The sequence below is a fragment of the Dendrobates tinctorius genome, unplaced genomic scaffold, assembly GCF_039654945.1.
Source record: "Dendrobates tinctorius isolate UK_male_01 unplaced genomic scaffold, ASM3965494v1 ptg000293l, whole genome shotgun sequence".
Classification (NCBI taxonomy): Eukaryota; Metazoa; Chordata; class Amphibia; order Anura; family Dendrobatidae; genus Dendrobates; species Dendrobates tinctorius.
In genome coordinates this window covers 6,240,857-6,268,328 of record NW_027361960.1, presented here as the reverse complement: position 1 = coordinate 6,268,328, position 27,472 = coordinate 6,240,857, and the positions used below count along the sequence as shown (strand labels likewise).

The following is a 27,472-nucleotide window of genomic DNA, read 5'->3' as shown; positions in this document are numbered from 1 at the left end:
CTTTTGTGTACAAAACTTTGGGGCTTTTACAATTGTTAAAAATTTTAATAAAATACTTCTTTGTACACACAGTTGATAGTAAACCATTTGTCAATGTTAGGAATAAGTTTACCTTGCTTCCGGGTCTCAAATATTTTGACCTTTATTTGTTGGCTTTTCTTTCCCGTGGAGAAACCACATATAACTGCCCGTGTGAAAACACTGGGAGAGGCAAATAAATTCCTACAATATCCAAGGACTGTCCCTGACATTTATTGACCGTCATTGCAAAAGCTAACATGACAGGAAACTGACGCCGTCACATCTGGACTGGCAAGTTTTTATCTTTGAAAATCAGGTCAATTCTTGGAATAAGAACTGTCTGACCCTTTGCTTTTCCATTTAAAGCAATGGCATGAATAACGTTTGCTTCTAAGCTTTTCACATAACGCCTTGTGCCATTACAAAGGTCACGCTGTTATGATTGGGTCACCGAGGAGGAAAACAAAACCATGTCAAGTCACAGAAAGCCAGAGAGGTTGGTAACTCCGCGGATTGCAGACCCCTGATCCTAACCACACAACTAACAGCAGCCGTGGAGCGTACCTACGATGATTCTAGACGCCTCGTCACAGCCGGAGGACTAAATAAGCCTAAAGCAAGAAAAGGGGAAATCTAAACTGCCCCAGAGCAGACCCTAGAGGAATAGACAGCCCCCACACATGTATTGAAGGTGAAACAAGATGAAAGCACAAACACAGGTAGGAAAATAGGCTGAGCAAATGATGGGGCCCACACTCAGGCTGAGTTCACACGTGGCGTTTTTTTCGCGTTTCCGCGGCGGTTTTAACCGCGCGATTTTGCCGCGAAAATGCGAAAAATAAGCATCCCATGCATTCCTATGGGATTCCGCAATGCTGTGCTAATGCTGCGGTTTTTACCGCGGCGGAATCGCTTCGCGGTAAAAAACGCAGCATGCTCATTAATTTGCGGAATCGCGGCGATCCCGCACCCATAGGAATGCATTGTTCCGCTTACTTTCCGCATGTGGCTGTGCACACCATGCGGAAAGTAAGCAGAACAATTGCGGATGGTACCCACGGTCCGGAGGAGAGGAGACTGTCCTCCGGGCTTTGGGTACCATATCCCTGTAAAAAATAGAATTTAAAATAAAAAATATTGTTATTCTCACCCTCCGACGTCCCGCGCAGCCTTCCCGCTTCTCTTCACGCTCCCGTTCCCAGTAATCCTTCGCGATCCCGCGAGAAGGGACGCCATCGCGAGCATTTTTGCAAAGTCTCGCGGTCATTCGCGCGACGTCATCGCGAATTACCGCGAGACGTCGCGATCCCACGAGAACTGACGTCATCACGGGCATTTTCGCAAAGGATTACTGGGAACGGATGCGCGGGACGTCGGAGGGTGAGAATAACACCGTTTTTTTTTTTTTTTACATTCTATCTTTTACTATTGATGCTGCATAGGCGGCCTCAGTAGTAAAAAGTTGGTCACACTCGTCAAACACTATGTTTGACGAGTGTGACCCAACCTGTCAATCAGTTCTCCAAGCGATGCTACAGATCGCTTGGAGAACGCTAGCATTTTGCAAGCTAATTACGCTTGCAAAATGCTAGTTTTTCCATGGGAAAATTGCGGGAATTTAAAATGCGATTTTCCCGCGGACTGGAACTCCGGAATTCTCGCGGTAATTTCCGCGAGAGTTCCGGTACGTGTGCACTTAGCCTAACTAGAAAGGACAGGAAAGGAAAGATACTGTCTGCAATCACGCCAAAAAAACCTGCAAAAAATGTCCAACACTTCTGATAGTAAAAAAACCCCTGAAGTCACTAGACTTCACCCACTATATCAGCACTCTGGCATATTCTGAGAACAGAGCAAAAAGAGGTCAATCTAATAAGGGACAAAAAGCAAACTGGCACATACAGTAACATAAGAGTGGAAATTCAGCACAGCCCCAGCCGGGGCTGGCTGACCACACAAAAACTGAATAGACAAAACCAAATCAAATGTGAACATTAGCAGAGAAAACTTAGCTTGAGAAGACAGGAACTGAGCTGGTAACCAAGACCTCAGGAGGCAGTAAATAATCACCAGCATGGGAATAGGGAGTGGGCTGTCTTAAATCCAGTCTGAGACTCCAAATGTCCAATCGTTGTCCTCATTATCAGGTGGCAGGTCTCTGTTAATTAGATCAGCTTCATTACCTCCTGCCACCACCAGAGGGAGCCCAGAAAGAGAACCCACAACTCCTCTGTCGGCACAAACAGTTCCCTCACCAGAAACCAGAGGCAGACCAGAAAATGAGTTCACAAAATCACGCTTTCTGTTAAGATTATGCAGGAGCATAATTACAGCTCCTGGTTTCAGCTTTAGTTCATGAGGAGGCAACCCAGTGGGATTCAAAGAGTTAAGAAACTCTACAGGGTAATCTGTGAGAATCACACCCTCCTCTTCCGTAGTTATGTTGACGGAGTGATATGTTGAGTGTTCACCTTGCATTTGACTAAGAATTTTGTCGTTCAAGGCATGAACATCATCATTCAATGGCGTAAGAATTGCTTTATTGGCAATTGCTTCTACTGTTGCATAGGTAATCTCAATTGAGTCTCCAAAAATAGCTGTAATTAAATCACCCGCTTCAATATAAGAATTCGAGATTTCAATTGTGTCTTCTGGTAGACGATATTCATTTAACAACCCTCCATTGCCAAGTTTGAGTAACCAGGAGTTGTATTCAACTTTGTCGTGAGACGTTCTCATATTCTGATGTAACTGGAACCATGAAAACTGATTCCAGAATTTTGAGTATTTAATGGTGGACTGTACAATGTGGGCTCTTTTTCCAGCTTCCACTGTTGGTAGGGTTTGACGAAAGTCACCACTGTTCATGAAAACTTTTCCACCAAATGGTCTTTTTTTTCTACATATGTATTGGAGCAAATTATCCACAGCGTTCATATTTAAACAGGGAATCATTCTTACTTCTTCCCAAATAATGACAGATGACTCCATAAGCTCCTTTGCTTGAAGTGTGGTTGGCTTAATTTTTGACACTGTGGTCTCACTTGTTGTAATTCCAAGGCCAAACTTGGAATGGTAGATGCTACCGTTTTGTAGTAATGCAGCCAATCCAGTAGAGGCTAAAGAGCAAATAGACTTCTTTTCTGCTTGTAGTTTCTTGTGCAAGCAGTTGTACAAAAATGTCTCCTCACTGCCTCCTGGGCCATCTAGAAAAAAAGAGTGTGAGCTTGTGTCGTCTGGCTGTGATGCAGCATTGACTGCTTGCATAATTGCATCGAAAGCTGATTTCTGAGCTTCATTAAGCATAGCTTTCAATTGCTCAGCCTCCTGCTTTATTGCAGCATAATTCAGTTGGTCCAGTATTTCATCCGGAACATTTACTGGAGCTGGCAATCCGTAGTCAGCACAGGACTTTTTATTGCTTAAGAGCACTTCATTAATATCACGAAGAGCCAGTTGCTCAGCAATTTATGGAGCATACCGCCTGGTGTAATCCTCCATAAATTTGGTTTTATATTTTTGCCATAATGCCAATGGTTTAGCTGGTTCCCCATTTACACAAATTATAGCAAATAAGTTTCCATGTTGGTAGGGCATTTTGAAAGCGATTGCATCCGTTATACCGTCTTCCCATTGGGAATCATCTTCCAAAAGCTGAAGATCAATGCACGCAATTTTATACGTGTCATGTACGACTCCATTGACAGTCCTTAAGTCAGCATAAGCCTTTGCTGCTCTTACGTGAAGTAAAAGGAGTCCTAGGTAATACAGCTCACCATTTGTTAAAGAGAACTGTATACATTCGGGCAGTTGTTTTCCCAAATTGAACCCGTCGTTTTTTCCATCCTTCTGGTACAGCATTTCTTTCCCAGACATAGTGTTCAGGGATTTCACTGTAAAAATACTGACAGGCGGAAGTGTCAACTCTGTTTAGCTCAAAATAAGTCTGCAGTGTAGAGGCTGTTGAGTCCGAAATAACCATATCCTGCTTACCATCTTCTAAAAACACTTGCTGCATGTTTTCAAGGTGCACAGCCAGCCTTTTAATGGTATGTGAAGCATCATGCATTTTATTTTTTCTGATTCTCCACATGCCCTCAGGGGCGCTTATATACCGAGAATCTAGGTACATGGCTGGTTCATTCCAGTTTAATGTATCAAACTTGATATTGGCACAGTCATGCCCTTTGTATAAATATCTGAAAAGATATTTAACACTTTTTATGGAAGCACATATCTCAACATTGATATGGCAATTGTACTTGAGTAATAAATAGGGTTTGTATGGAACTACCCATCTATTGTCGATTTCTCGCTTTCCTCGTCTGGTTTTCCCAGTATTGCATTGACGGTACTGTGGGTAACCATCAACATTGGGGTTTGTCTCTGTATTAAAATCCTTTGGGAATTTTTTTGCGCATTGACCATCTGTCATGCATATAGTACCAGGTTGTTCCTCGCCACATGGGCCATGAATCATGTGCTTCATCACTGCCTCCATGCAGTTTTGGATTTGCTGTCTCATTTGGGATTTCAGCAGAGACCAATTCGTCAATTCTTTCTTTGTCCCTCGGTTTATCTTCCTTTCCGAGGATTGAGAGCATGTGAGCGTGTGGTAGTCCACGCTTTTGAAATTCTATTACATGCACATAGGCAACTACATGTCCAAAAATGTGCTTTTTCAACATCTCGTTAAGCACGGCTTGGAGTTTGATTTTAAATACTCGTGCAACCAAATCTGGTCTGAACTCTGGCCTTTGCCATGGTTCTAAGTTTTCAGTAATTTCTTTCAACTTTGGGTTACAGCAGGTCATCATAACAAAAAGATTCGGTTTTCCGAATTTTCTGACAGTTGTCATGGCGTTTTGGTAATTTTGCTGCATAGCTCTTGGGCTTCCAGTGAAACTGGATGGTAAAATTACTGGTGTCCCAGCTTTTAGCCCTTGGTCAAATGCAGCATTATGGATGTGATTCATATTGCTGGCATAACTATCGACGCGTAATGCCTTTTGATTTTGTTTTATATATTCGATCCTGTCAGATTCAATTTTGACATAACTGTCAACGATAAATTGTTGCGTCAACTTCCCAGCATTTATAAGGGGATTGAAGTCGTCACGAGTGGCAAGCCTGTATGCATAGTACTGCAACAGGGTGATTTTTTTTTTTCTTGTCGATCTTGATCCACTGGTATGGATGGTAGATGAATGTCACCAATTCCTTGATGTTGCACACTTAGGGCAATTGGAGTTGTCAAATTCATTGTCCATCCACTGTCCCCATATGGGAATGTAAGTGGATATGTCATTGCATCACACTTTCTGTGAAGAAAGCTGATTTGAACTGTTTGGTTTTCACTTTTCAGGTGAACTCTGATGTCCCTATTAAATGGGGGCTCACCCAATGCATTTTGATTAATTATAGCTACTTCATTGCACCTTGGTGCACTGTAGCGCCTCTGGTTATCATTGTAGTCATTTATAATTGACATTGTTATTTCGAGTGGATCGCGATTTTCTAATTCAGCAATCCTCGCTTCCTCTCTTTCAAATTCCCTCATTATTGTGAAGGCTCTTGCAAGTAGGTTAATTGCTTTCATTTTCTCTCCAAGAGATGACAGCAGTGCTGGGAGGCACTTTTTATTTGCTTGACTTCTTGTACTTCATGCTTCTTCACTGTCCAAGATATAAATCTGGGCATAGTACTACCCACAGTGGATGCAATGGAGCAGTTCTGTGGTAAATTTGTCCATGAATTCGAAAACAGTATGGACCATGCCCAAGGGGTGATGCTACTTGTGCTCCCATTGATGCCAAAGCAAAAGAGCTATTGAATTGCTTTATATTAGCCATAAAGTTATTGGAGTGCTGATGCTCTCCTTTCATCAACTTGACAAATTGATCATCCATATGAATGGGACGTAATTGAATGCGCCCTCTCTTGCAGGAGGAACGGAATGTATTGTCCTGCGCCATTTCGTCTTTGAAATTTTTAGATTGGCAGAACTGACATCGAAATGTCAGTTTGCCAGCATAGTGCTCTTCAATACGTGTCTCATTAATTTGATTAAGAAGCCCTCTAGCGGCAAATGTAACTTGCCATCGACGAGTGGCTCTTGCATTTTGGACACGTCTTCTATCTTGTTCTCATCTTTGTGAAATTTGTGTATCACTTTGTGCATTGTGTGTTGCTCGTTGTCGTGCAGCATTAAATGTTCTACGTGATTCAGTTACTTCATTCGTTTCTCTTGCTCTGGCCACCCTCTGTCGGGCTGCATTAGCAGTTCTTTGACAATTTAGTTCATCTTCTGTTTCATTAAGACGCAGGTTACGCATCCGTATGCGATTCGCTTCTCTCCGTGCAGCAGCGCGATTAATTTGATCCATCTTTGCAATGTTGCCTCACACTGTTGCTTCACAGTGTTGCCTCACAGGCTAACATTAAAAAAGGCTTATGCATTAACTTGTCACCAGGGAGAGCTCCTTTCCTTATTAGATATGTCACTTAACTCCTATACAGGGCCTTACAGTACTTGGGTATGCATGGTTACGCCCACATATATAGTCAGTTAGCTGATAGTGGTAGTAACAATGGATACCTAAGTTGCTGTGGATGACTCATTGCGCACAGACAGACGGTTGGGCTGTGGATGACTTATTGTGCACAGACACACGAACACGTCCAAATTAGGTATAAAGAAAAAATGTGGTTAATTCTGAACTAATATCCCCGTTCTGGTGTATATATGGTCCCCTCATCCCCATCCTGGTATGCACGGTCCCCTCATCTCCATCCTGGTATGCATGGTCCTCTCATACCCATCCTGGTATGCATAGCCCCCTCATCCATATCCTGCTAGACATGGCCTCCATCCCCATTATGGCATGCATGGCCCCCTCATCCCCTCCCGGTATGCATCCTATAGGCGTGCAGAGCAGTGAATATTCATTGATCTTTAATAGCAGGCACCCTTGATAGCCCGGCCGCTGCAGGAAGCTGCCAGCTGCTGCTGTGCCCGCTATTAAAGGGAATCTGTAACCACTTTTTTGGCATATCATGTAAAAATATCATTCAATTTAGTGTCAGCTCTGCATTATACAAGTACTTTTTATACCCCTTGACTCCCCACCAATGATACATAAATACCGTTTTTATTCCTCCCGTGGTGCATGTAAATATGCTCGGTCTGGTCCGATGGGTGGGGCTTATTGTCCATCTTACCCCCTCCTCGTGATGTGATTTCGAGGGTTGTCCAGGAATTCCACAACTCTGCTCTCAGTGGGCTCCTGGAAAGCCATTGCTAGGCTGTTTTGGTGGTCCTCCATGACCTCTGCTGTTGCTAGGTTTGTGTCTACTTGTGATACCTGTGCCCGTGCTAAGAGCTCCCATAACCGGCCGGCCGGGGAATTGGTGCCTTTGCCAATTCTGGATAAACTTTGGACTTGTGTGTCCATGGATTTTATCACTGATCTCCCTCCTTCCAATGGCAAAACTGTGATCTGGGTAGTGGTTGACAGATTGAGTAAACAGGTGCATTTTGTACCTTTGGCAGGACGGCCTAATGCAGAAACATTATGTAAGTTGTTTGTTGAGCATGTTGTGAAGTTGCATGGCATGCATTTCAGTGTGGTTTCTGATAAAAGGGTGCAATTTGTGCCCAAATTTTGGAGGGCATTTTTTGAAAGATTGGGTGTTTGCTTGATCTTTTCCTCGGCCAGCTATCCTAAGACCAACGGTAAGACAGAGAGAACCGATCAGTCACTTGAGCAGATTTTGCAGTGTCTTGCTACGTCTCAGCAGGGTGACTGGTGTTCTTCGTTGCCAATGGCTGAGTTTGCATTTAATAATCGGGTTAATCAGTCCATTGGCACCTCTCTATTCTTCTATAACTATGGTTATCACCCCCATTTTGTAAAATTTTTCAGGCTGGATTCAGGATGTCCAGGGGCTGATTCTGCAGTTCATCGGTTGGGGGAGGTGTGGAGGGAGGTACAGAAGAAAATTGGGGAGGCTCAGGGCAAACATAAATATTTTGCTGGCAAGCGATGGACTGTAGGACCTATATTCCTGGTAGGAGATATTGTTGCCTACCAAGAACATACATCTGAAAGCTCCTTCTGATAAGCTAGGTCCCAGGTTTATTGGTCCTTACGAGTTAATTGAGATTGTCAATCCTTTTGCTTACGTCTACCTCTGTCGACTAGCGGATGCTGTGAAAAAACAGATCCGATGCATCAGTTTTTTCATCCGTTTCTTCCATTTTTCAACGGAACCGCTTTTTAAACCATGAATTTTTTCTATTTTAACCAAAGGTTTGAACCTTGTTACCCCAAGTATTGGACCTTGTTACCCAAAGTATGGGACCTTGTTACCCAAAGTATTGGACCTTGTTACCCAAAGTATTGGACCTTGTTACCCAAAGTATTGGACTCATTAGATAAATGAGAGACAATAAAGCTTTTTATCAAAAAGTATTTTTATTTATTAAAGAACTATAAATGAAGATAGTTTGGGGTGGAGATAGTACTGGAGGGGCTGACAGATCAGACCACTTCGATAGTGGGAGTATGGAGAGTGGATTGTGGTGGTGACAGATCGGAAGATAAAGGTGAAGGGGTGGAGAAACCAAGAGGATGGGTGGAAAAAAAAACGAGAGTGGGGATGGGATTTGGTAAGGTTTGAGGGGTGGAGTGGAGAGATTGGGAGACAGAACAGGTGGTGGGTGGAGAAGAGGGTTGTATTTGGGGCATGATGGGTGTGGAAGGAGACTGGTGGAAGTGGGCAGGGAGTACAGGTTGGGCAGGGAGTACAGGTAATAAAAAATTGGAGCACGCAAAGTTAAAAAACCGGAATCCGTCTCCAGATTCCGTCATTTGACGGATGACAACAGATCCTGCCCCCAAAGGCGTCCATTCTAGCAAACAACGGACAGATCCGTCGCTGTCCGATTTTTCAACGTTGACAAAAAATGTTACTTTGTCCGTCGTCTCCGGCCGACTGACAAACAATTTTCGACGGATCCAGTGAACGACGGTTGAAACGTGAGGCCATCCGTCGCAATCCATCGCTAATACAAGTCAATGAAAAAAAGGATCCAGCGGCATCAGTCGCCGTATCCGTTTTTTTCAAAATTCGACTGGTTGCAAAAAAATGATGTGTGAAAGGGGCCTTACCCACTCAATAGAATGGTATATGTGTGCTTGCACCTGACTTTTTGCTTGTCATATGGAGCTGGGGATTCGTGCTCCACTTGTTGTATTGACTGATAATTGTTTTGTACCATACTGCGCTCTCATAGTCATAGAACGCATTTACCTTTTTGTTTGCAGGACTTTTTTCCACTATAATTTATTGTTCTCAATGGCGCCACTATTAGTTATAGTTATATTATGCATACTCTGGTTAATTGAATTCTTCCTTATATATACATAAGATATGAGTATTAGAATAATGTCTCTTAATGTGAAGAGATTGAATTCCCTGGGTAAGCGATCCCACCTGTGGAAAGAGATCCGCAAAATGGCAGCAGATATGATCTGTATCCAAGAAACTCATCTACTGGAACCAGACACACGTAGATTAATCAATGATAGATTCCCGCACAGATTTTTTGCTTGCCATAATAACAAGCGAGCTGGTGTGGGTATACTGGTTAAAAACTCTGTCCCGTTTTCCCTTCATAACAAAATAGGAGACCCAGAGGGTGTCAGGAACACCGCACTGCACTTTCTCACTGAGCCAGTGCGCGTGTCCTGAGTTAGACAAACTGTGCTCTATGATACCTGTGGAGCGGGCAGCAGCAGAGAAGATGCGTGCTTCAGACCAGCAGGACCTGAAGCACGTGACTGCTATGGGCGTGGCCTAAACTCCAGAGAGGTAGGAGCTGCAGGAAAACTCCTAGAATGGTAACTATGGAACAAAGTTACCCAGGGGCAAAGACAGAGACGTAAACAGATCAGGCCGGGGTCAAAGCACGAGATATCTCGACAATACCAAAGGATTAGACAGAACAGATAGTCAGGACGTAGCCAAGAAGTCAGAAATCAGAGAAACAGATATGCAGTATAGAATCAACAGGCACACTCACAAGGGGGGACAGAACCGGGTCAGAATCATATAAGCAAGCTAGAAGACAACGAACAGGCACAGGCACACAGGGGTCACCACACTCGGCCAAAGGCAAAAGTATAACTGACGGGGATTGGAGTTTCCCAGGGCTATAAGAAGCTCTCCCTGAACCAAAGAGAGGCCACAATAATTAACTCCAGGCGTGCAGGTCAAAACCTGCACTGGGATCATGACAGAGGGTAGAATAATTATCCTCCACTGCTCCCTAAGTGGTGTCCAATTTCTGATAGCCTCTGTTTATGCACCTAATTCTTCCCAGATTGGTTCCTTAGATCCTTTCTACAAAAATTTTAAGATGTTGCTAAATGTCTACAACTAATAGGGGGGGATTTTAATCCTCCGATGAATAGATCACTAGACTGTTCCCAGCCTGCGCAAAATAGGAAGGAAATGGGTTCCATTATTAAAGAATTTTGTCTTCATGATGTATGGAGATACATGCATGGTTTAGAGAGGGATTATACTTTCTTTTCCCCTAGGCACAACTCTTACAGTCACATTGATCATTTTTTTGTTGATGATGAACTCCTTCTCAGGTGTAAATCTGCTGATATTGGTATTGCGTCCTGGTCTGATGTTTCTATAGACATTGCGGATGGCTTATTGGACCCAAGATCTTTTAAATGGAGACTCAACAAATGTTTACTCTCTAAAAAAGAAACAGTGGATTTGGTTACAATACAACACCAGAATTTTTTCTCCACTAATGACAATGGGGCGACCTCTGACAAGATAGTTTGGGAGGCTCATAAAGCCTTTGTTAGAGGGATCTTCATAAAAGTGGCGGCAGTGGAAAAGAGAAATAAAGAAATTACGCAATCTATTAGACATCTTAAGTAATCTAGAGACATTAAATGAAAAGCACCCCTCAAGTAAAAAGGCTCAACAAATAATTCAAACTAGACAACAAATTAGGGGATTACTATTACTTACTTATGTGAAAAATCTAAAGAAATCCAAATCACAACACTATGCCATGGGGGACAGGGCGGGGAAACTACTTGCCAGAAGGGTTAAAAAGATGATGTGCAGAAGTAGGATAGACTTTTTGGATAAAAAGGATGAGTCTAAGACATTCCACCCAATTGAGATTGCTAATGAATTTAGGCAATATTATAGTAAACTTTATAACTATATAAGAACTCCGCTTCCGGTCCTGATGGTTTGTCCAATCTATATTTTGACCAATTCTCATCTATTCTATCCCCATTTTTACTTAAAACATTTATAAAGTGGTAAAGTAATGGATCCATAAGCCCCCAGAACCTTGAAGCTAGTATTACAACCCTTCGTAAACCAGGAAAGAGCCCCACTTCCTCCCTATATCCCTTCTAAATTGTGATTTAAAACTATATGCCAAAATTATTGCTAAAAGATTGATGCTGGTTCTGCCTGACTTGGTTGACTCGGAGCAGGTTGGACTTGTCCCTGGAGAGCAGGCCAAAGATGGAGTCCGACGCATCATTAATATTCTGGAAACACTGGAAAAGAGAGACGGCCCTGGTGTTCTCCTGTGATTTGATGCCGAAAAGGCGTTTGACAGGGTTCACTGGGGCTACCTGAGGGAGGTTTTAAAAAAGTTTGGTTTGATAGGTTCAATTAAAGATGCAATTCTTTCCCTGTACTCAGACCCGGTTGCATCAGTTAATGCGGCAGGTTTCCAGTATGGGAGGTTCTCCATATCAAACAGGACTCATCAGGGGTGCCCACTTTCAGCAGTAATATTTGCACTGGTGATGGAGCTTCTGGCGGTATCCATAAGATCCAACCTGAATATTCCTGGAATTCAGATAGGGACTGTGTCCCATAAGGTTGGTCTTTATGCTGATGATGTTGTTATCGCATGTGAAAATGTTAGGACCTCTCTAGAGACCCTCTTGGATTTCTCGAAGGTGTCATATTATAAATTGAATGCCACAAAATCCAAGGTATATGGAGTGGGGATAGAAAAGGACCTGCAATCTGAACTTCAACGTACATTTCCTTTTATTTGGAATGAAGATAATAAACTAACCAAAACTAAAAAAACTAGTACAACAGAATATTACCTCATTGTTGCAGGAAATTAAAGCCGATTTGGATAGGCAGACCCTTCTTCCTTTATCTTGGTGGGCCAGAATTCAAGTTGTGAAAATGCTAATTTTCCACAAAACCTTGCATGTTTTTAAGTGCATTCCCTTATTCTTCCCATCCGAAGAAATTCTCAAATTACAATTAATGCTGGATCTGTTTATTTGCGCAATAAAGAAACTCAGAATAGCACGTAATGTACCACCATTATAATTTAGGAGGCATGGGGGTCCCTAATTTAGCCAACTATTACAAAGCCTCCATACTAGACGCAATTGGGAGCTGGTGGCGAGAAGAACGGACACAGAAATGGATGCAGATCGAACTGCAAAATGCTCCTAGGAGTTCCACACATTGGTTATTGGAATCGGTTTTGCTTGGCAAAGTAGATTATAAATTACCATTAAATTTGATGTCTACCCTAGTAGAACTATGGTGGAATATTTACCCCAACTACCTAAATTTTCTTTTGTCTGATATCTCTATCCAAGCTATTGAAGTGCATATCGCAGACTTGTGCCTAGGGGAATGGGAAGAGTTGGGGATTTCTAAACTGAATCTATTGTTTGAATCCTCCCATCTCAGAGTCTTCAGTTCCCTGCAGGAACAATTTTGTCTCAGTAAGACTTGTTTTTATCAATACTTACAAATTAGACACTTATTTACTTCTCAGTCTTTTGTGGTGGATGACCTCCCTTGGAATTCTGCAGGCTGGGGCAGACTTTTTAGTGCCTCAAACCCCCCCAATCAAAGGTCTTTCTTACATATACAAACAGGGTCGAACTGGGGTGCCTAGGGCCCACCAGGGGAATTAGCTCTAGGGGCCCACTCTACAGCTTCCATAAATGTTGTTTTTATTATAAGGAAAGGAATGATAAACATATTTGTAGTATATCTCAATAGGAAAATAAGTTTCTGGCAGCAGCAAATGATGAGTCCGGATGTTCGTGAGCACCTGGTATTCTCTACACCAGGCCCCTGATTTACAGCTTTTTTTTTTAAACTGAATTAGCGGGGGCGGAGAAAGTCAGGAACTCATGAATATTCAGGACTCATTATGTGCTGGAGCTTGCAATAAAAGATATTGGTACAACTAAGTGACCCAGCTTTCTGCTATGGGTATCTGTCACTAGTTTGTTACCCTTAGTTAGGATATCATAAAATCAGAGACAGATTCCCTGTAACAGAATCTCTGGATAATACCTTTTAGAGTAGCTTCACACTAGTGAGTCCACTGCGGGATGCCCGCTGCGACCCGCCCGCGAGGAGCTCAATTATCATGGCAGCCAATCATTTACATACACTTTCCCACCTGCTTGTTTTCCATCCATCTCCATCCTTCTCTGCCTCTAAGAAGACTGAGCTGTCAATCACATTAGACGTTAGAGAGGGGTGGAGAATTATGGAATACAAGCAGGTGGGAAGGTGAATGTACATGATTGGCCCCACTGTGAAGCACCGAGTGGCAGGACTTAGTTTGAACAGTCATTCTGCATTGACAGACTCCCTGTAAGGGTGACTTGTCACCTAGAGAAATGCCATTTATCTGCAGATATAGGGTTGATCTGCAAGTAAATGGAGTTTAAAGCCTGGTAAGCCGACTTAATGGGAAAGCGTTGGCTGCAGGGAGAAAATTAAACTTTATTCTCCCTTCCGCCAGTCGCTTCCTGTGATGGGGTCGGTGCAAGTAGGGAGGCATTACAGTCACCACTAACTACAAAGAGAGCGTGGTGTAATAATGTCCCGGAACTGTGATCGGAACATCGTCCAGGGAGCCCAACCTCAGACTGGGCTTCAATGAACGACTAATATGGAAGCAATACATGACAACCCATCAGCAACCTGCAACTTCATCACAGGGGACTGATGGGAGCTGGTGAGTGCAGGCACCGGCCATCGTGCCATCTAAGTGCCACTGTCCGTGATTGACAAGGGCATTTAAATACTTAAAACAGCAGCAATCAAGATGAGCTCTGAACACTGCTGTTACAGGCAGATGCCGGCTATATATCACAGCTCCTGAACCCGCTCCATACAATCACTTCCCTAAGGTGACAGCTATGACAAGGTAAGCAAACTTCACATGTCTGTTCCTAAACATGGAAAGACAAATAGAATTCCCTAAGGGTACCATTACACTTAGCGATGCACCAGCGATCCCGACAACGATGTGACCCGGTCAGGAGCGCTGGTGCATCGCTATGTGGTCGCTAGTGAGCTGCCAAACAGGCAGATCTCACCAGCGACATAGCAGCGGTCGGCGGTCGCTACTTACCTGTCAGGTGAGGCGATGAAGACATCCTCCCGCCCGCGTCCACGCGTCGCTCGTCGCCACAGTTGGAAGCAGACGACGAGAAATGGCCCAGGACCTTCTTGTGCGATCAGCGATAACCAGCGGGGGAGCCGGTCGGAGGTAAGTATCACATGTAGCGATATCGCTAGCAATATCGCTGCTGCGTCACAAAACCAGTGACGTTATAGCGATATTGCTAGCGATATCGCTATGTGTAACGGGCCCTTAACACATGTGAAAGAGCCCTAATAGTTTTAGTAAATGTGTCTCAAACATATGAATGTTTTCACACACCTCAATGCACTGTTACATGACTCGCCCCAGAGGCCGTGGGGTACTCGGTGCCAGGCCCGTTGATTTCAATGGGAGATGTCACAGTGAATTCAAAGAAATGCTTACTTAAATTAGTTGTCCAACGGCTCCTACAAAAGACTAATTCTTTAAAAGATACTTTATTGTCAATTCTTAAAAAAGAGAAAAAAACTCTCTCAAGTCACAAGCAAACACACACTGATCAATTTTTTCAAAAAGATCCAGCTCCTTCCAATAAATGGTATTACCACGTCAGGTAGGAATAAATACTCTATTCTGACCCTATGGGGCCCTGTACTTAATTCCTACCTAACTGCGGGGGTTGGCACCCTCTTGGATGCAAAATGGCGCCCCCGCTCCACGGTGGCTATCCCTACTCGCCCTGTTAATTTCTCTATGTACAATATATCAATTTACAGAGCAAAAAATGGCTGAGTGCAACAATTCATATTCAATAAGACTCATGCCAAAAACCACCAAAAAAACTAAATACAGATGAAAATAGTAACTGGAGCAATCATTATTTTATGGGAACATAGTGCACGGGTAAAATACTATACTACACTACCGGTCCCTATTTATGGATATCCCTGCCTGACAGCGGAGCTGTTTCACCCTAAGTTACTCTGGTGCCCCCGCACCACGTAGGCTATCCCTTACTGACCCTCATGATGATGGTGTCAACAATCTCTCTCTATAAGGGTATGTATAGGACCAAAAAACAGCAATTATATTACAACCTATTAAAAATTTGCTGTCACAAAAATATCCCCCACACAAGTCTCAGACCAATGAGGGTGGGTTACCAACATATATCAAATGGCAACTGATAGCTTCTATGTAAGATCAGATTAAATATCTTTCTAAATACAGGTCTCAATCAATTCAGACGTCATATGCATGTTAAAAACATTTTCCCCCATGAATTAAAGGCCATTAGCAATGTAACCCATATCCCTCACACTCAAACACATCCTGAGCTGATGGGAGGAAACGATGGTCTTTACCGGTGCTGAAGAATGGTGGGTGGATAAAGTGGCTGCCTGGTACCGGTATATAGACGACGTGTTTGTGGTTGGGATCAAAGGATGAATTTGAAGGGTTCGTGCAAGAACTGAATGTGAACCCCATTGGTCTGAGGTTTACCTCAGAGAGCAGTGATAAGGAACTGGCCTTCCTTGTAAAAATTACAAAGGATTCCCAGGGTGGCCTGATGACAAGTGTGTATCGGAAACCCACTGCCACGAATTCCCTCTTGAGATGGAACAGCTGTCATCCTGTCCCATTGAAGAGGGGTATTCCCCATGGTCAATATCTTAGAACCAGAAGAAATTGCTCGAGATTGGAGACCTTTAGGGTGCAGGCTTATGAGCTCAGAGAGAGGTTCAGGGAATGGGGGTACCCTGATCATGTTTTGGAGCCTGCCTTTAGGAATGCTTTGGTTAAGGAGAGACACACGTTACTGCGACCCGACACCACAGTTGAGAATAACAATATTATGAGGGTGATAGTTACTTATGACAATCAAGTGGATCAAGTCTACAGAATCCTCAGTAAGCATTGGAGTATTCTGCAGGCGGATGGTGACCTATCAGGTATAATCTCAAGAAAACCAGGGGTTACTTTTCGTAAGGGCCGTTCTATCAGAGATAGACTCGTACATAGCCACTATAAGAGAGCTATACAGGAGGGTACGTGGCTAGATAGAAAGGTCTGTGGCACATTTAGATGTGGAAATTGCTCATTTTGTGGATACGTGGCATCCGGAAAAAACTTTGAGTGCATCAAATGGAAAAAGATATTTTGCCAGAGATTTTGCAAACTGTAAAAGTGTTGGTGTAGTCTATATGGTGACGTGTTCCTGTCGAAAAAACTACAATGGTAAAACCAAAAGGGAATTCAGGAGGATAAGTGAGCACTTGGGAGATATAAGAAACAAGAGAGATACCCCTGTTGCCCGCCATGTATGGGAGGCTCATGGGGGCAATGGAGATGTGCTCTCCTTTTGTGTTTTGGAAGTAGTAAAACAAGGTGGCAGGCAGGGTGACTGGGATAGACTGATTTTACAGAAAGAGGCACGGTGGATCTTTAAAATGGAATCAGTGGCCCCGAGGGGCATAAATGATCGGCTCACATATGGGTGCTTCATTTGAAAAGGACCCATATAATAGATATCTGATATCAATTGTCCTCATGTCTAATTATACAGGAAAGCCTTGAATTTACCACAGATCTATGAGAGGATTTGTGGGTTTGGTGGGATCAAGTTGGTACATCTTTGATCCGTATGATTTATTATTTATTATTATTGTGTTATATCAAGCTATTTTGGGAAAATGGTGAATCATGAGTGTGGGAAAACCCGTTATTACCTCTAATATATCTTGGGGTATGAATACTTTGAGGATGAGATGAGGTTTTGTGTACATGTACATATTTAAATTGAAGGGTTGGGTTACTGTAGCCCGGTATGTTCATAACTATTGCCCCTTTAGGTGGAGTATAATCCCCTAATTTTTTGAATTATGACATATTGCATACTGTAGTTGACTGATGCCCATAACCACAGTTAATTTGACACTTTAGATACATTGATGGGGTGATATGATATGCGTATGCACACATTCAGACCTTTTGTGAGAACCTGTGGGACAGATAAAAACCGGGGTGTGTGCCCTGGTGATAATTAGATGGTGTGTTCGTCGACTGAATAATGCTCCGGATGGGCGCCTGATGAATTCAGGTGCGCTCCCAGAATTATTATAGAGACCCGGTATGTGGTACTATGCTGGAGTAGGGTCTATTGGACATAGTATGGATCGATAAGATAGGCGGATCACTTGAGTAGGTCTAAATATGTGCATTACTGTGTGATGTGTCTGGCGGTGGTATACCAGACTGAGCGAGGCTGTGATTTTGTGTGCAGTTGCTGACAGAGCCTGGACATGCGCATTAGTAGAGGAGTGACGCGCCAATGTTGATAACATAGGCGCGGCAGAGCTCGACCCAACAGGAGGTGATCCTGCGGGCATCCATTGATAGTCTGGACATGCACAGTGACAGAGGAAGGACGCGCTGGTTACAATAATAGAAGCGTGCATCCATTGATAGAGTCTGGACATGCCCAATGGCAGAGGAGGGACGCTCTGGTTACAATAACAGAAAAGCACATCCATTGATAGAGTCTGGACATGCGCAGTGGCAAGAGGAGGGACGCGCTGGTCATAATAACATAAGCGCGGTGGAGCTCTGGTTAACAGGAAGTGGAGGTATGGGGAGAAAGTACCTCTAGGGTCCAGACAACCAGCGCAGGCGCACTATCAAATGTGGAGACATGTGGGAGGCACTGATATATTAACCCCCTACTCTATTATTTGATTTAAGTGGCGAGGTAACTATAAATAAGCATCAGCTACTATACTCTGATTGACACCTGTAACCAGGCGCAACAACCGATGCTCTGAGGGAGCATCTAGGGACATCATGAGCCTCCTGATGAACTCCTTGCGTGGGAGGGAAACGCGTTGAGGCGACACCATAATGGCTATGAGCTAAGTTATACTTACATGATTTTTCGCTGATTTTCATTGTGGGCATAGTGCAATGTGTTTGAGCGTGAGGGATATGGGTTACATTGCTAATGGCCTTTAATTCATGGGGGAAAATGTTTTTAACATGCATATGACCTCTGAATTGATTGAGACCTGTATTTAGAAAGAGATTTAATCTGATCTTACATAGAAGCTATCAGTTGCCATTTGATATATGTTGGTAAAAAACCCTCATTGGTCTGAGACTTGTGTGGGGGATATTTTTGTGACAGCAAATTTTTAATAGGTTGTAATATAATTGCTGTTTTTTGGTCCTATATATACCCTTATAGAGAGAGAATGTTGACACCATCATCATGAGGGTCAGTAAGGGATAGCCTACGTTGAGCAGGGGCACCAGAGTAACTTAGGGTGAAACAGCTCCGCTGTCAGGCAGGCATATCCATAAATAGGGACCGGTAGTGTAGTATAGTATTTCGCCCATGCACTATGTTCCCATAAAATAATGATTGCTCCAGTTACTGTTTTCATCCGTATTTAGTTTTTTGGTCGTTTTTGGCAAGAGTCTTATTGAATATGAATTGTTGCACTCAGCCATTTTTTGCTCTGTAAATTGATATATTGTACATAGAGAAATTAACAGGGCGAGTAGGGATAGCCACCGTGGAGCGGGGGCGCCATTTTGCATCCAAGAGGGTGCCAACCCCCGCTGTTAGGTAGGAATTAAGTACAGGGCCCCATAGGGTCAGAATAGAGTATTTATTCCTACCTGTCGTGGTAATACCATTTATTGGAAGGAGCTGGATCTTTTTGAAAAAAATTGATCAGTGTGTGTTTGTTTGTGCCTTGAGAGAGTTTTCTTTCTCTTTTTTAAGAATTGACAATAAAGTATCTTTTAAAGAATTAGTTTTTTGTACAAGATGTCACAGCGGCAGTGACCCGGTCTGTGGCCTCATGCGGTCAATGTAAAAGGGGTAGAGTGATGGGGATATAGTTATTGAGATGATTTGTGACGCCACCTGTGGTTTCTGGTCAGTTTGACCAGCGCTGCAGGGTTGCTTCTCTGGGACAGATGGTGTGGTGCAGCAATGATGTTGAAGCTCCCCACAGGTGGAGCTGTAGTCCCAGGGCAGTAGTAATAGGTGTTGAGGGAAAGGGTGCAGTGTTAGGCACAGGGATGTAGCAGTGCTGAGACAGCTGAGTGCAGTTCCAGTTCTTTTACTCATGTTCTTGGCACAGACAGGTGCCCACTTCAATGCCGCGGTCTCCAGACAAGGGGCTCAGCCAACTCCCAGGCAGATGGAATCAATCTCTACAGCACTCCCATTCGTGTGCCTGTTCTGAATGTCTCCTTTCTAGCGCTTATCTGAGGTACTTGCAGTACTGAGTTACATTGAAGTTCCTCCTGCTTGATGTTACTCAAACTCCACTCGCATGACAAGTGACTGTAGCCTGCTTCGGGGACTTCATCCGTCATGGGGGTGCCACATACACACCTTACAAAAATACATATAATTAAAGATACACAGACATAGACAAACATGCACAAACACGCCAGTACATGAATACATCCTCTGAGCCACCATCAGTACATGGTACATCAATTGTGACGTCAGATCAGCCCCATATACCTTGGAATCACATGAACCTACAACTCCCAATATGTCCATAACAATGGAGATACTGGGAGTTGTTGTTATCAGTCATCATCAGACTGCGGACCATACAGGAACCACAGTATGGATGAGACGCAGGCAGGATCACAAATAAGCATTTACATCCAGTTATCTTACCTGTGGCATCTCTGCTTAGAGTCTCTCTCTTTCTTTCTTGTCCAGACTCCATGATGACTCTTCTCATACACAGCTCCTCTCCGCAGACCTCCATCTTCTCCGGTCTTCTGCAGCACATCGCCACACAACACCCCTAAAAATAGAAGGGTCATTATAATGCTTCTAAGGCTAAGTGCACACATTGCAGAAAATTTCTGCTCAAAAACCTGAATCCCTTTCCAGAAACCGCACCTATATTTCCGCGGCGGTTTCGATGTGTTTTTTTCCGCAGCGGTTTCAAACCGCATGGAAGAAGCCAAAACCGTGGAAAAAGCCACAAAATTAATGAGCATGCTGCGTTTTTTACCGCGATGCGGTTTTTTCACGGTAAAAAAACGCATCAATGTGCACAAAAAGTGCAAAATGCATAGAAATGACTAGTAAGCTTATTTTTAGCGGTTTTATAGTACACACACACATGCAGGGAAGCATGCACATCCACGTGTGAAGACACATACACAGAAATGCACACATAGACACATACAAGCACACCCAGGAAGACACGCACATACACACACACTCACATGCAGACACTCAAAGACATACGCACACAGAAATGCATATGTAAAGACGCGTGCATGCAGACACAGAAATGCATACGCAGACACTAACATGTAGACATTCGCGTGCACACACATATATGCCTGTATATACACATATACCATGTATACATACACATGCAGGGCGTAACTACCGCAGTCGCAGCTGCGACGGGGCCCGGCATGCTAAGGGGCCCACTCGCGAGTTTGCACTTCGAAGGTGAGCTGTGTAGTAGGCATGTCAGGGGAGTAACAGCCTCTGAGAGATGCAGCCGCTCATTGACTGTGCATCTCCGTGCTTTAATTGGCTGCCAGGCTGCAATTGGCCTGATGCTAATTGGTTCATTAGAGCAGCGAAAGGCACATTCTGGAGCGCGCTCAGTCCATAAGGCAGGCTAGAAGGTGGAAAGCGTGCATTCAGGAGAGCACTCAGTCCCTGAGGCTGGCTTAGAAGGTGGAAGGTGTGCATTCAGGAGCACGCTCAGTCCCTGAGGCAGGCTTAGAAGGTGGAAGGCGCACATTCAGGAGAGCACTCAGTCCCTGAGGCAGGCTTAGAAGGTGGCAGGCACGCATTCAGGAGCGCGTGATGGCTGTTCTGTGTGCACAGGACCTGTGATGAGGTTACAGGTTGGGAGGAGTCAAGGGCCACATGATCAGGGGCCTCAGTGTATGCAAGACTCTGCTGTGCTGGTTGTCATGGTGCTGGATGAGGGGAAGTTTGTGTGGGGTCAGGAGGGGTTTACTGGGTGGATGTAGCAGAGCTGTGTGTGTACAAGGTGTTCGGAGCAGAGCCATGTGTGTACGAAATGTATGGAGAGCAGCCGTGTGTGTACGAGGTGTACGGAGAGGAGCCGTGTGTGTACGAAGTGTACAGAGCGGAGCCGTGTGTGTACGAGGTGGATGGAGAGGTGCTGTGTGTACAGAGCGGAGCCGTGTGTGTACGAAGTGGACAGAGCAGAGCCACGTGTATATGAAGTGTACGGAGCAGAGCCGTGTGTGTAGGAGGTGGACGGAGAGGAGCCATGTGTGTACGGAGCCGCATGTGTACGAAGTGGACGGAGCGGAGCTGTGTGTGTACGAGGTGGACGGAGAGGAGCCGTGTGTGTACGAGGTGTACAGAACGGAGCGACGCGTGTATGAGGTGGATGGAGAGGAGCTGTGTGTACGGAGTGGAGCCGTGTGTGTACGAAGTGGACGGAGCAGAGCCACGTGTATATGAAGTGTATGGAGCAGAGCCGTGTGTGTAGGAGGTGGACGGAGAGGAGCCATGTGTGTACGGAGCCGCATGTGTACGAAGTGGACGGAGAGGAGCCGTGTGTGTACGAGGTGTACGGAACGGAGCTACGCGTGTACGAGGTGTACGGAGCGGAGCTGCGCGTGTACGAGGTGTACGGAGCGGAGCTGCATGTGTAAGAGGTGTATGGAGCATCTGCACGTGTACGGAGAGGAGCCATGTGTGTACGAGGTGGACTGAGCACACCCATGAATACCATGCATATACAGGCATACACATACATGTACGGGTATGTGTGTATGTATGTGTGTATATACATTAATACACACACACACACACACACATATATATAGCATGCATATATACAGGCATACACATTCATGCACAATTCATTTATAACCATACACACACACACACTCATTAGGTCTGTTAGTATCCTACTTTGCCTTGTCTGGCACAGCCTTTGTTGAAGCATTGCACTTCTAAACCAGGAAGCAGCAGTGCAGGGCGCAGGGAGTGATGTCACTTTTAGCAGAGATGGCTGCAGCCGCGTCTGCTTGCTGTGACACTGCTGGGAATGCGGCCCCTGCTGCTTCCTGCTCCCTAGCCCAGCTCTCCTCTGCTCTGTTCAAGCATTTAAAGGGCCCATGACCTCTATTTTTTTTTCCTTCCTCTCCTCTCCTGCTCTTCTCCAAGGGCCCACCGGGGATTTCCTCGGGACCCTGCAAGGGAAGACCGACCCTGTATACAAACTATTATCACACGATACAGATATTCAATCAAAGTATCGCTATATGCTAAAGTGGGAAAAGCTCTTTTCATTTAATGCTTCACTGGAACAGTGATGGGAGTTGACTAGATGGATTTTGAAGTCCTCTTCCAGTATTAACCATGTGGAGAAAATTGAAAAGATTCAGTTAGACTGGTATACACTGCGTGCAGAATTATTAGGCAAGTTGTATTTGAGAGGATTCTTTTTATTATTGCACAACAACTATGTTCTCAATCAACCCAAAAGGCTCATAAATATCAAAGCTTAATATTTTTGTAAGTTGGAGTGGGTTTTTTTTAGATTTGGCTATCTTAGGAGGATATCTGTTTTTTCAGGTAACTATTACTGTGCAGAATTATTAGGCAACTTAATAAAAACCAAATATATACCCATCTCACTTGTTTATTTTCACCAGGTAAACCAATATAACACAAAATTTAGAAATAAACATTTCTGACATTCAAAAACAAAACAAAAAATCAGTGACCAATATAGCCACCTTTCTTTACGATGACACTCAAAAACCTTCCAACCATAGATTCTGTCAGTTGCTTGATCTGTTTATGATCAGCATTGCGTGCAGCAGCCACCATAGCCTACCAGACACTGTTCGGAGAGGTGTACTGTTTTCCCTCCCCGTAGATCTCACATTTTATGAGGGACCACAGGTTCTCTATGGGGTTCAGATCAGGTGAACAAGGGGGCCATGTCATTATTGTTTCTTCTTTTAGACCTTTACTGGCCAGCCACGCTGTGGAGTATTTGGATGCATGTGATGGAGCATTGTCCTGCAGGAAAATCATGTTTTTCTTGAACGATACCGACTTCTTCCTGTACCACTGCTTGACGAAGATGTCTTCCAGAAACTGGCAGTAGGTCTGGGAGTTGAGCTTCACTCCATCCTCAACCCAAAAAGGTCCCACAAGTTCATCTTTGATGATACCAGTACCCCACCTCCACCTTGCTGGCGTCTGAATCGGAGTGGAGCTCTCTGCCCTTTACTGATCTGGCCCATTAAGAGTCACTCTCATTTCATCAGTACATAAAACCATAGAAAAATCAGTCTTAAGATATTTCTTGGCCCAGTCTTGACGTTTTATCTTATGTTTCTTGTTCAAAGGTGGTCATTTTTCAGCCTTCCTTACGTTGGCCATGTCCCTGAGTGTGGCACACCTTGTGCTTTTTGATACTCCAGTAACATTGCAGCTCTGAAATATGGCAAAACTGGTGGCAAATGGCATCTTGGCAGCTTGACGCTTGATTTTCCTCAATTCATGGGCAGTTATTTTGCGCCTTTTTTTATCAACACGTTTCTTGCGACCCTGTTGGCTATTTGCCATGAAATGCTTGATTGTTCGATGATCATGTTTCAAAAGTTTGGCAAGTTCAAGACTGCTGCATCCCTCTGCAAGACATCTCACAATTTTTGACTTTTCAGAGTCCGTCAAATCTTTCTTCTGACCCATTTTGCCAAAGGAAAGGAAGTTGTCTAATAATTAAGCACACATTATATAGGGTGTTGATGTCATTAGACCACACCCCTCCTCATTACAGAGATGCAAATCACCTGATTTACATAATTGGCAGTTGACTTTCAAGCCTATACAGTTTGCAGTAGGACAACATGTGTAAAAAGGATGATGTGATCAAAATACTCATTTGCCTAATAATTCTGCATACAGTGTATGTGCCCTTTGAGGATTGCATCTTATTCCCCCCCAATTTTCCTCCACATGTTGGAAGGGGTGTCAACTATTGGAGGATATTGGGCATATGTGGTGGTTGTGCCCTAAGGTCCAGGTATTTTGGAGAGCGGTGGAGGATCTCATTAAGTCTCTTAGGGGTATTAGAATAAATCTCTCAGTCCTTAACATTGGTATAGACGACTTTCCTTTTCCTGTAAGAACCTGTGTTTCTCATATCCTTATTGCTGCCTGACAATGCTTAGCACTTTGTTGGAAGACTCCCAGGGTACATACCTTAGCTGATTTGATAGACAAAATGAATATACATTACCAATATGAATCAATCCTCACTTTAAACTTGTCACATTGAACCAATATAGAGGAAAGGTGGGCCTTGTGGAGTGCGTTGCAGTAGGCCTATATACCTAATATTCCCTGAATTCAGTTTTTGCAACTCTAAATCTTTCAAATGAAGCATGCATTCTTAGATCTCTAATTTCTCTTATGGCGTCCTGTTTATTGGTTATATTGTTATTCCCATGTTTATTCTTCCAATTCCTAATTTCCCATCCTATACCAACTACCAACCCCCCTCTCTCCCCTCCTTACCCCCCCCTTATATATACAGTAATTTTAAGGGAATTGTGTCATATACAAATGTATCAAACCTAAGTGCCTTTTTACTTGTTAATGGTTTTGGAAAAGTTCAATAAAAAGTTATTGGTTTAAAAAAGAATTTATAACACGACAGTGCAGTGTTGATAAGGGACATTATAAAGAATGATGTATGATGTTAGTAGACTATGGAGGACAGTATACATAAGGAAGGACAGTGTGTGGGTGTAGTATTCAGCAGTGTACAGAAGAATGGATATTGTATGAATAAACAATATGGAGGGGGCATTATACAGAGAGATTGCAGAAAGGGAAATTGCAAGGGCAGGATATGAGGGAATAGTATACAACAGGAAAGATAGCTGGAAGACACAGGGTGGGAGCAGTATACAGAAGGAGGGAAAGTGAATGGACACGGCAAGGAGAGGAAGTATACAGAAGGAAGGATAGTGTGATGACGCAGTACGGGGCGCAATATAAAAATAAGGGAGAGTGTGAAGGTGCATTGTGGGAGAGTGCCAACATACCGAAGGAGGGACAGTGTAAGGGTGAAAATTGGAGAGGAGAGCAGTATACAGGAGAAAAGATATGAGAGCACAAGTATATGGGGTAGTATACAGAAGAAGGGAAAGTGTGAGGTCACAGTATTGGGGGCACCATACAGGAGGATAGACAATGTGAAGGCACAGTATGGGGGGCAGTATATTAAAGGAGATAGTGTGAGGACACAGAATAGGAGGCAGTATACAATTGGAGGGATATTATCAGTGAACATTATGGGGGTGCAGTATCCATAAGGAGGGACAATGCAAATATATAGGGGGCAGTGTGAGGGCACGGTATGGGTGAAAAGCAGTGTACAAAATGAGAGACAGTGTGAAGACACATTATGTAGAGGGGACTGCTTATAAAAGGAGGGATTTTGTGAGGGCACAGAAGGGGGCAGTATACAAAACAAGGCATTTTATGAGGGAACAATATGGGGGGCAGGATACAGAAGAAAATATAGTGTCAGAGTACAGTATAGTAAACAGAGGGGTAAGTGTAAGGACACTATTCGAAGAGGGGCAGTATATTGCAGGAGGGACAGTATGAAGGCACAGTATGAGGGGGCAATACAGAGTAGGAGCGACAGTGTGAGGGAACAGTGTGGGGGGAATTGTATTGGTCCTTATCATCTGGCTACTGGAAAAAAGACATACATGTCTCTCTGTGGTTAGCACGGCCACACGGTCTTTGTAAAAACATTTTCATGTGAGCAGCACCATAGGTTATATTGGATAGGTGTGGGACACGTAAAATATAGATGACACACGTACTGGATAGAAGGACGTAACACTTAGTGAACTTTAGTGATTTATAATAAAAAAAAAATATATATATATATATATATATATATATATATATATATATATATATATATATTACACACATACACACACACTCTTGACAAAAAAATTCTCAAACTGTTTTTGTTTTATAGGTGACTGCTGGCTTCTGGCTGCTATTGCTTCTCTTACTCTCAATGAGAAGGTACTGCACAGAGTTGTTCCACCTGATCAGTCTTTCGGCACTGGCTATGCTGGCATTTTTCATTTTCAGGTAACATTGCATACGATGGATTACATTATTATTATTATTATTATTATTATTATTATTATTATTATTATTATATTTTGTTGTTAGTATTATAGTGCTGGTAATATGAAATGTATAATTTCATATAAATTTCAAGAGCAATTTACGGTACTTAAGTTTGTATTTTAAAGAAGCACATGATAATAGTTCTTGCATATAAAACGGAAATTATTAACACCATGCTAACTTAAAGCGTAGATTATATCAGTAGTATTGGACATGCTAGTAATACATATTTTATAGTACACTTTCACCACACAGAAAGAAAAAAGCTACTTCAGTATGAGAAGAAAAAGCTAGGCATGAAGAGTGCATGATAGAACCAAATGCTTCACATCAGTTGTTTTGCTATGTTAATGTGTTTTGGTTGGTTGACTCACAGCTGATTTCAGAGGTAGGGCTCATACTCACTTGCGAGAGACTCGCACGATTCTCATGCGAGTCTCTTGCATGAAAACTCGGCACTCGGACCGGAGTGTGCGGCTACATGTATTTCTATGCAGTCGCACACTCCAGTCCAAGTGCCGGCTGCAGTGCCGGGTTTTCATGCGAGAGACTCGCACAAGAATTGTGCGAGTCTCTCGCAAGTGAGTATGAGCCTGTAGACACAGGAACACTTCTTGGGTCAAACACATGCTGGTTTATTAAAGTACAACATAAACTATGGCAGGAATTAACAAAATAAACATGGACTTTCAGGCATAACAACAAAACAAAAGATAATTTTTATTAGAGTCCATAAGCCTGCGGGATTTGCCCACTCAGGACACAAAAAATCGTCA

General features: G+C 43.5%; 1 protein-coding gene across 1 annotated transcript in view; it reads left to right on the top strand.

Annotated features, from left to right (window-relative positions):
* CAPN9 (calpain 9) overlaps positions 1 to 27,472 on the top strand; it is a 305,702-nt gene that overhangs the window by 98,683 nt on the left and 179,547 nt on the right. The window contains exon 3 of the mRNA XM_073560090.1: positions 26,536 to 26,654. Coding sequence (XP_073416191.1) covers positions 26,536 to 26,654 — 119 coding nt within the window. The remainder of the gene's footprint in view (positions 1 to 26,535; positions 26,655 to 27,472) is intronic.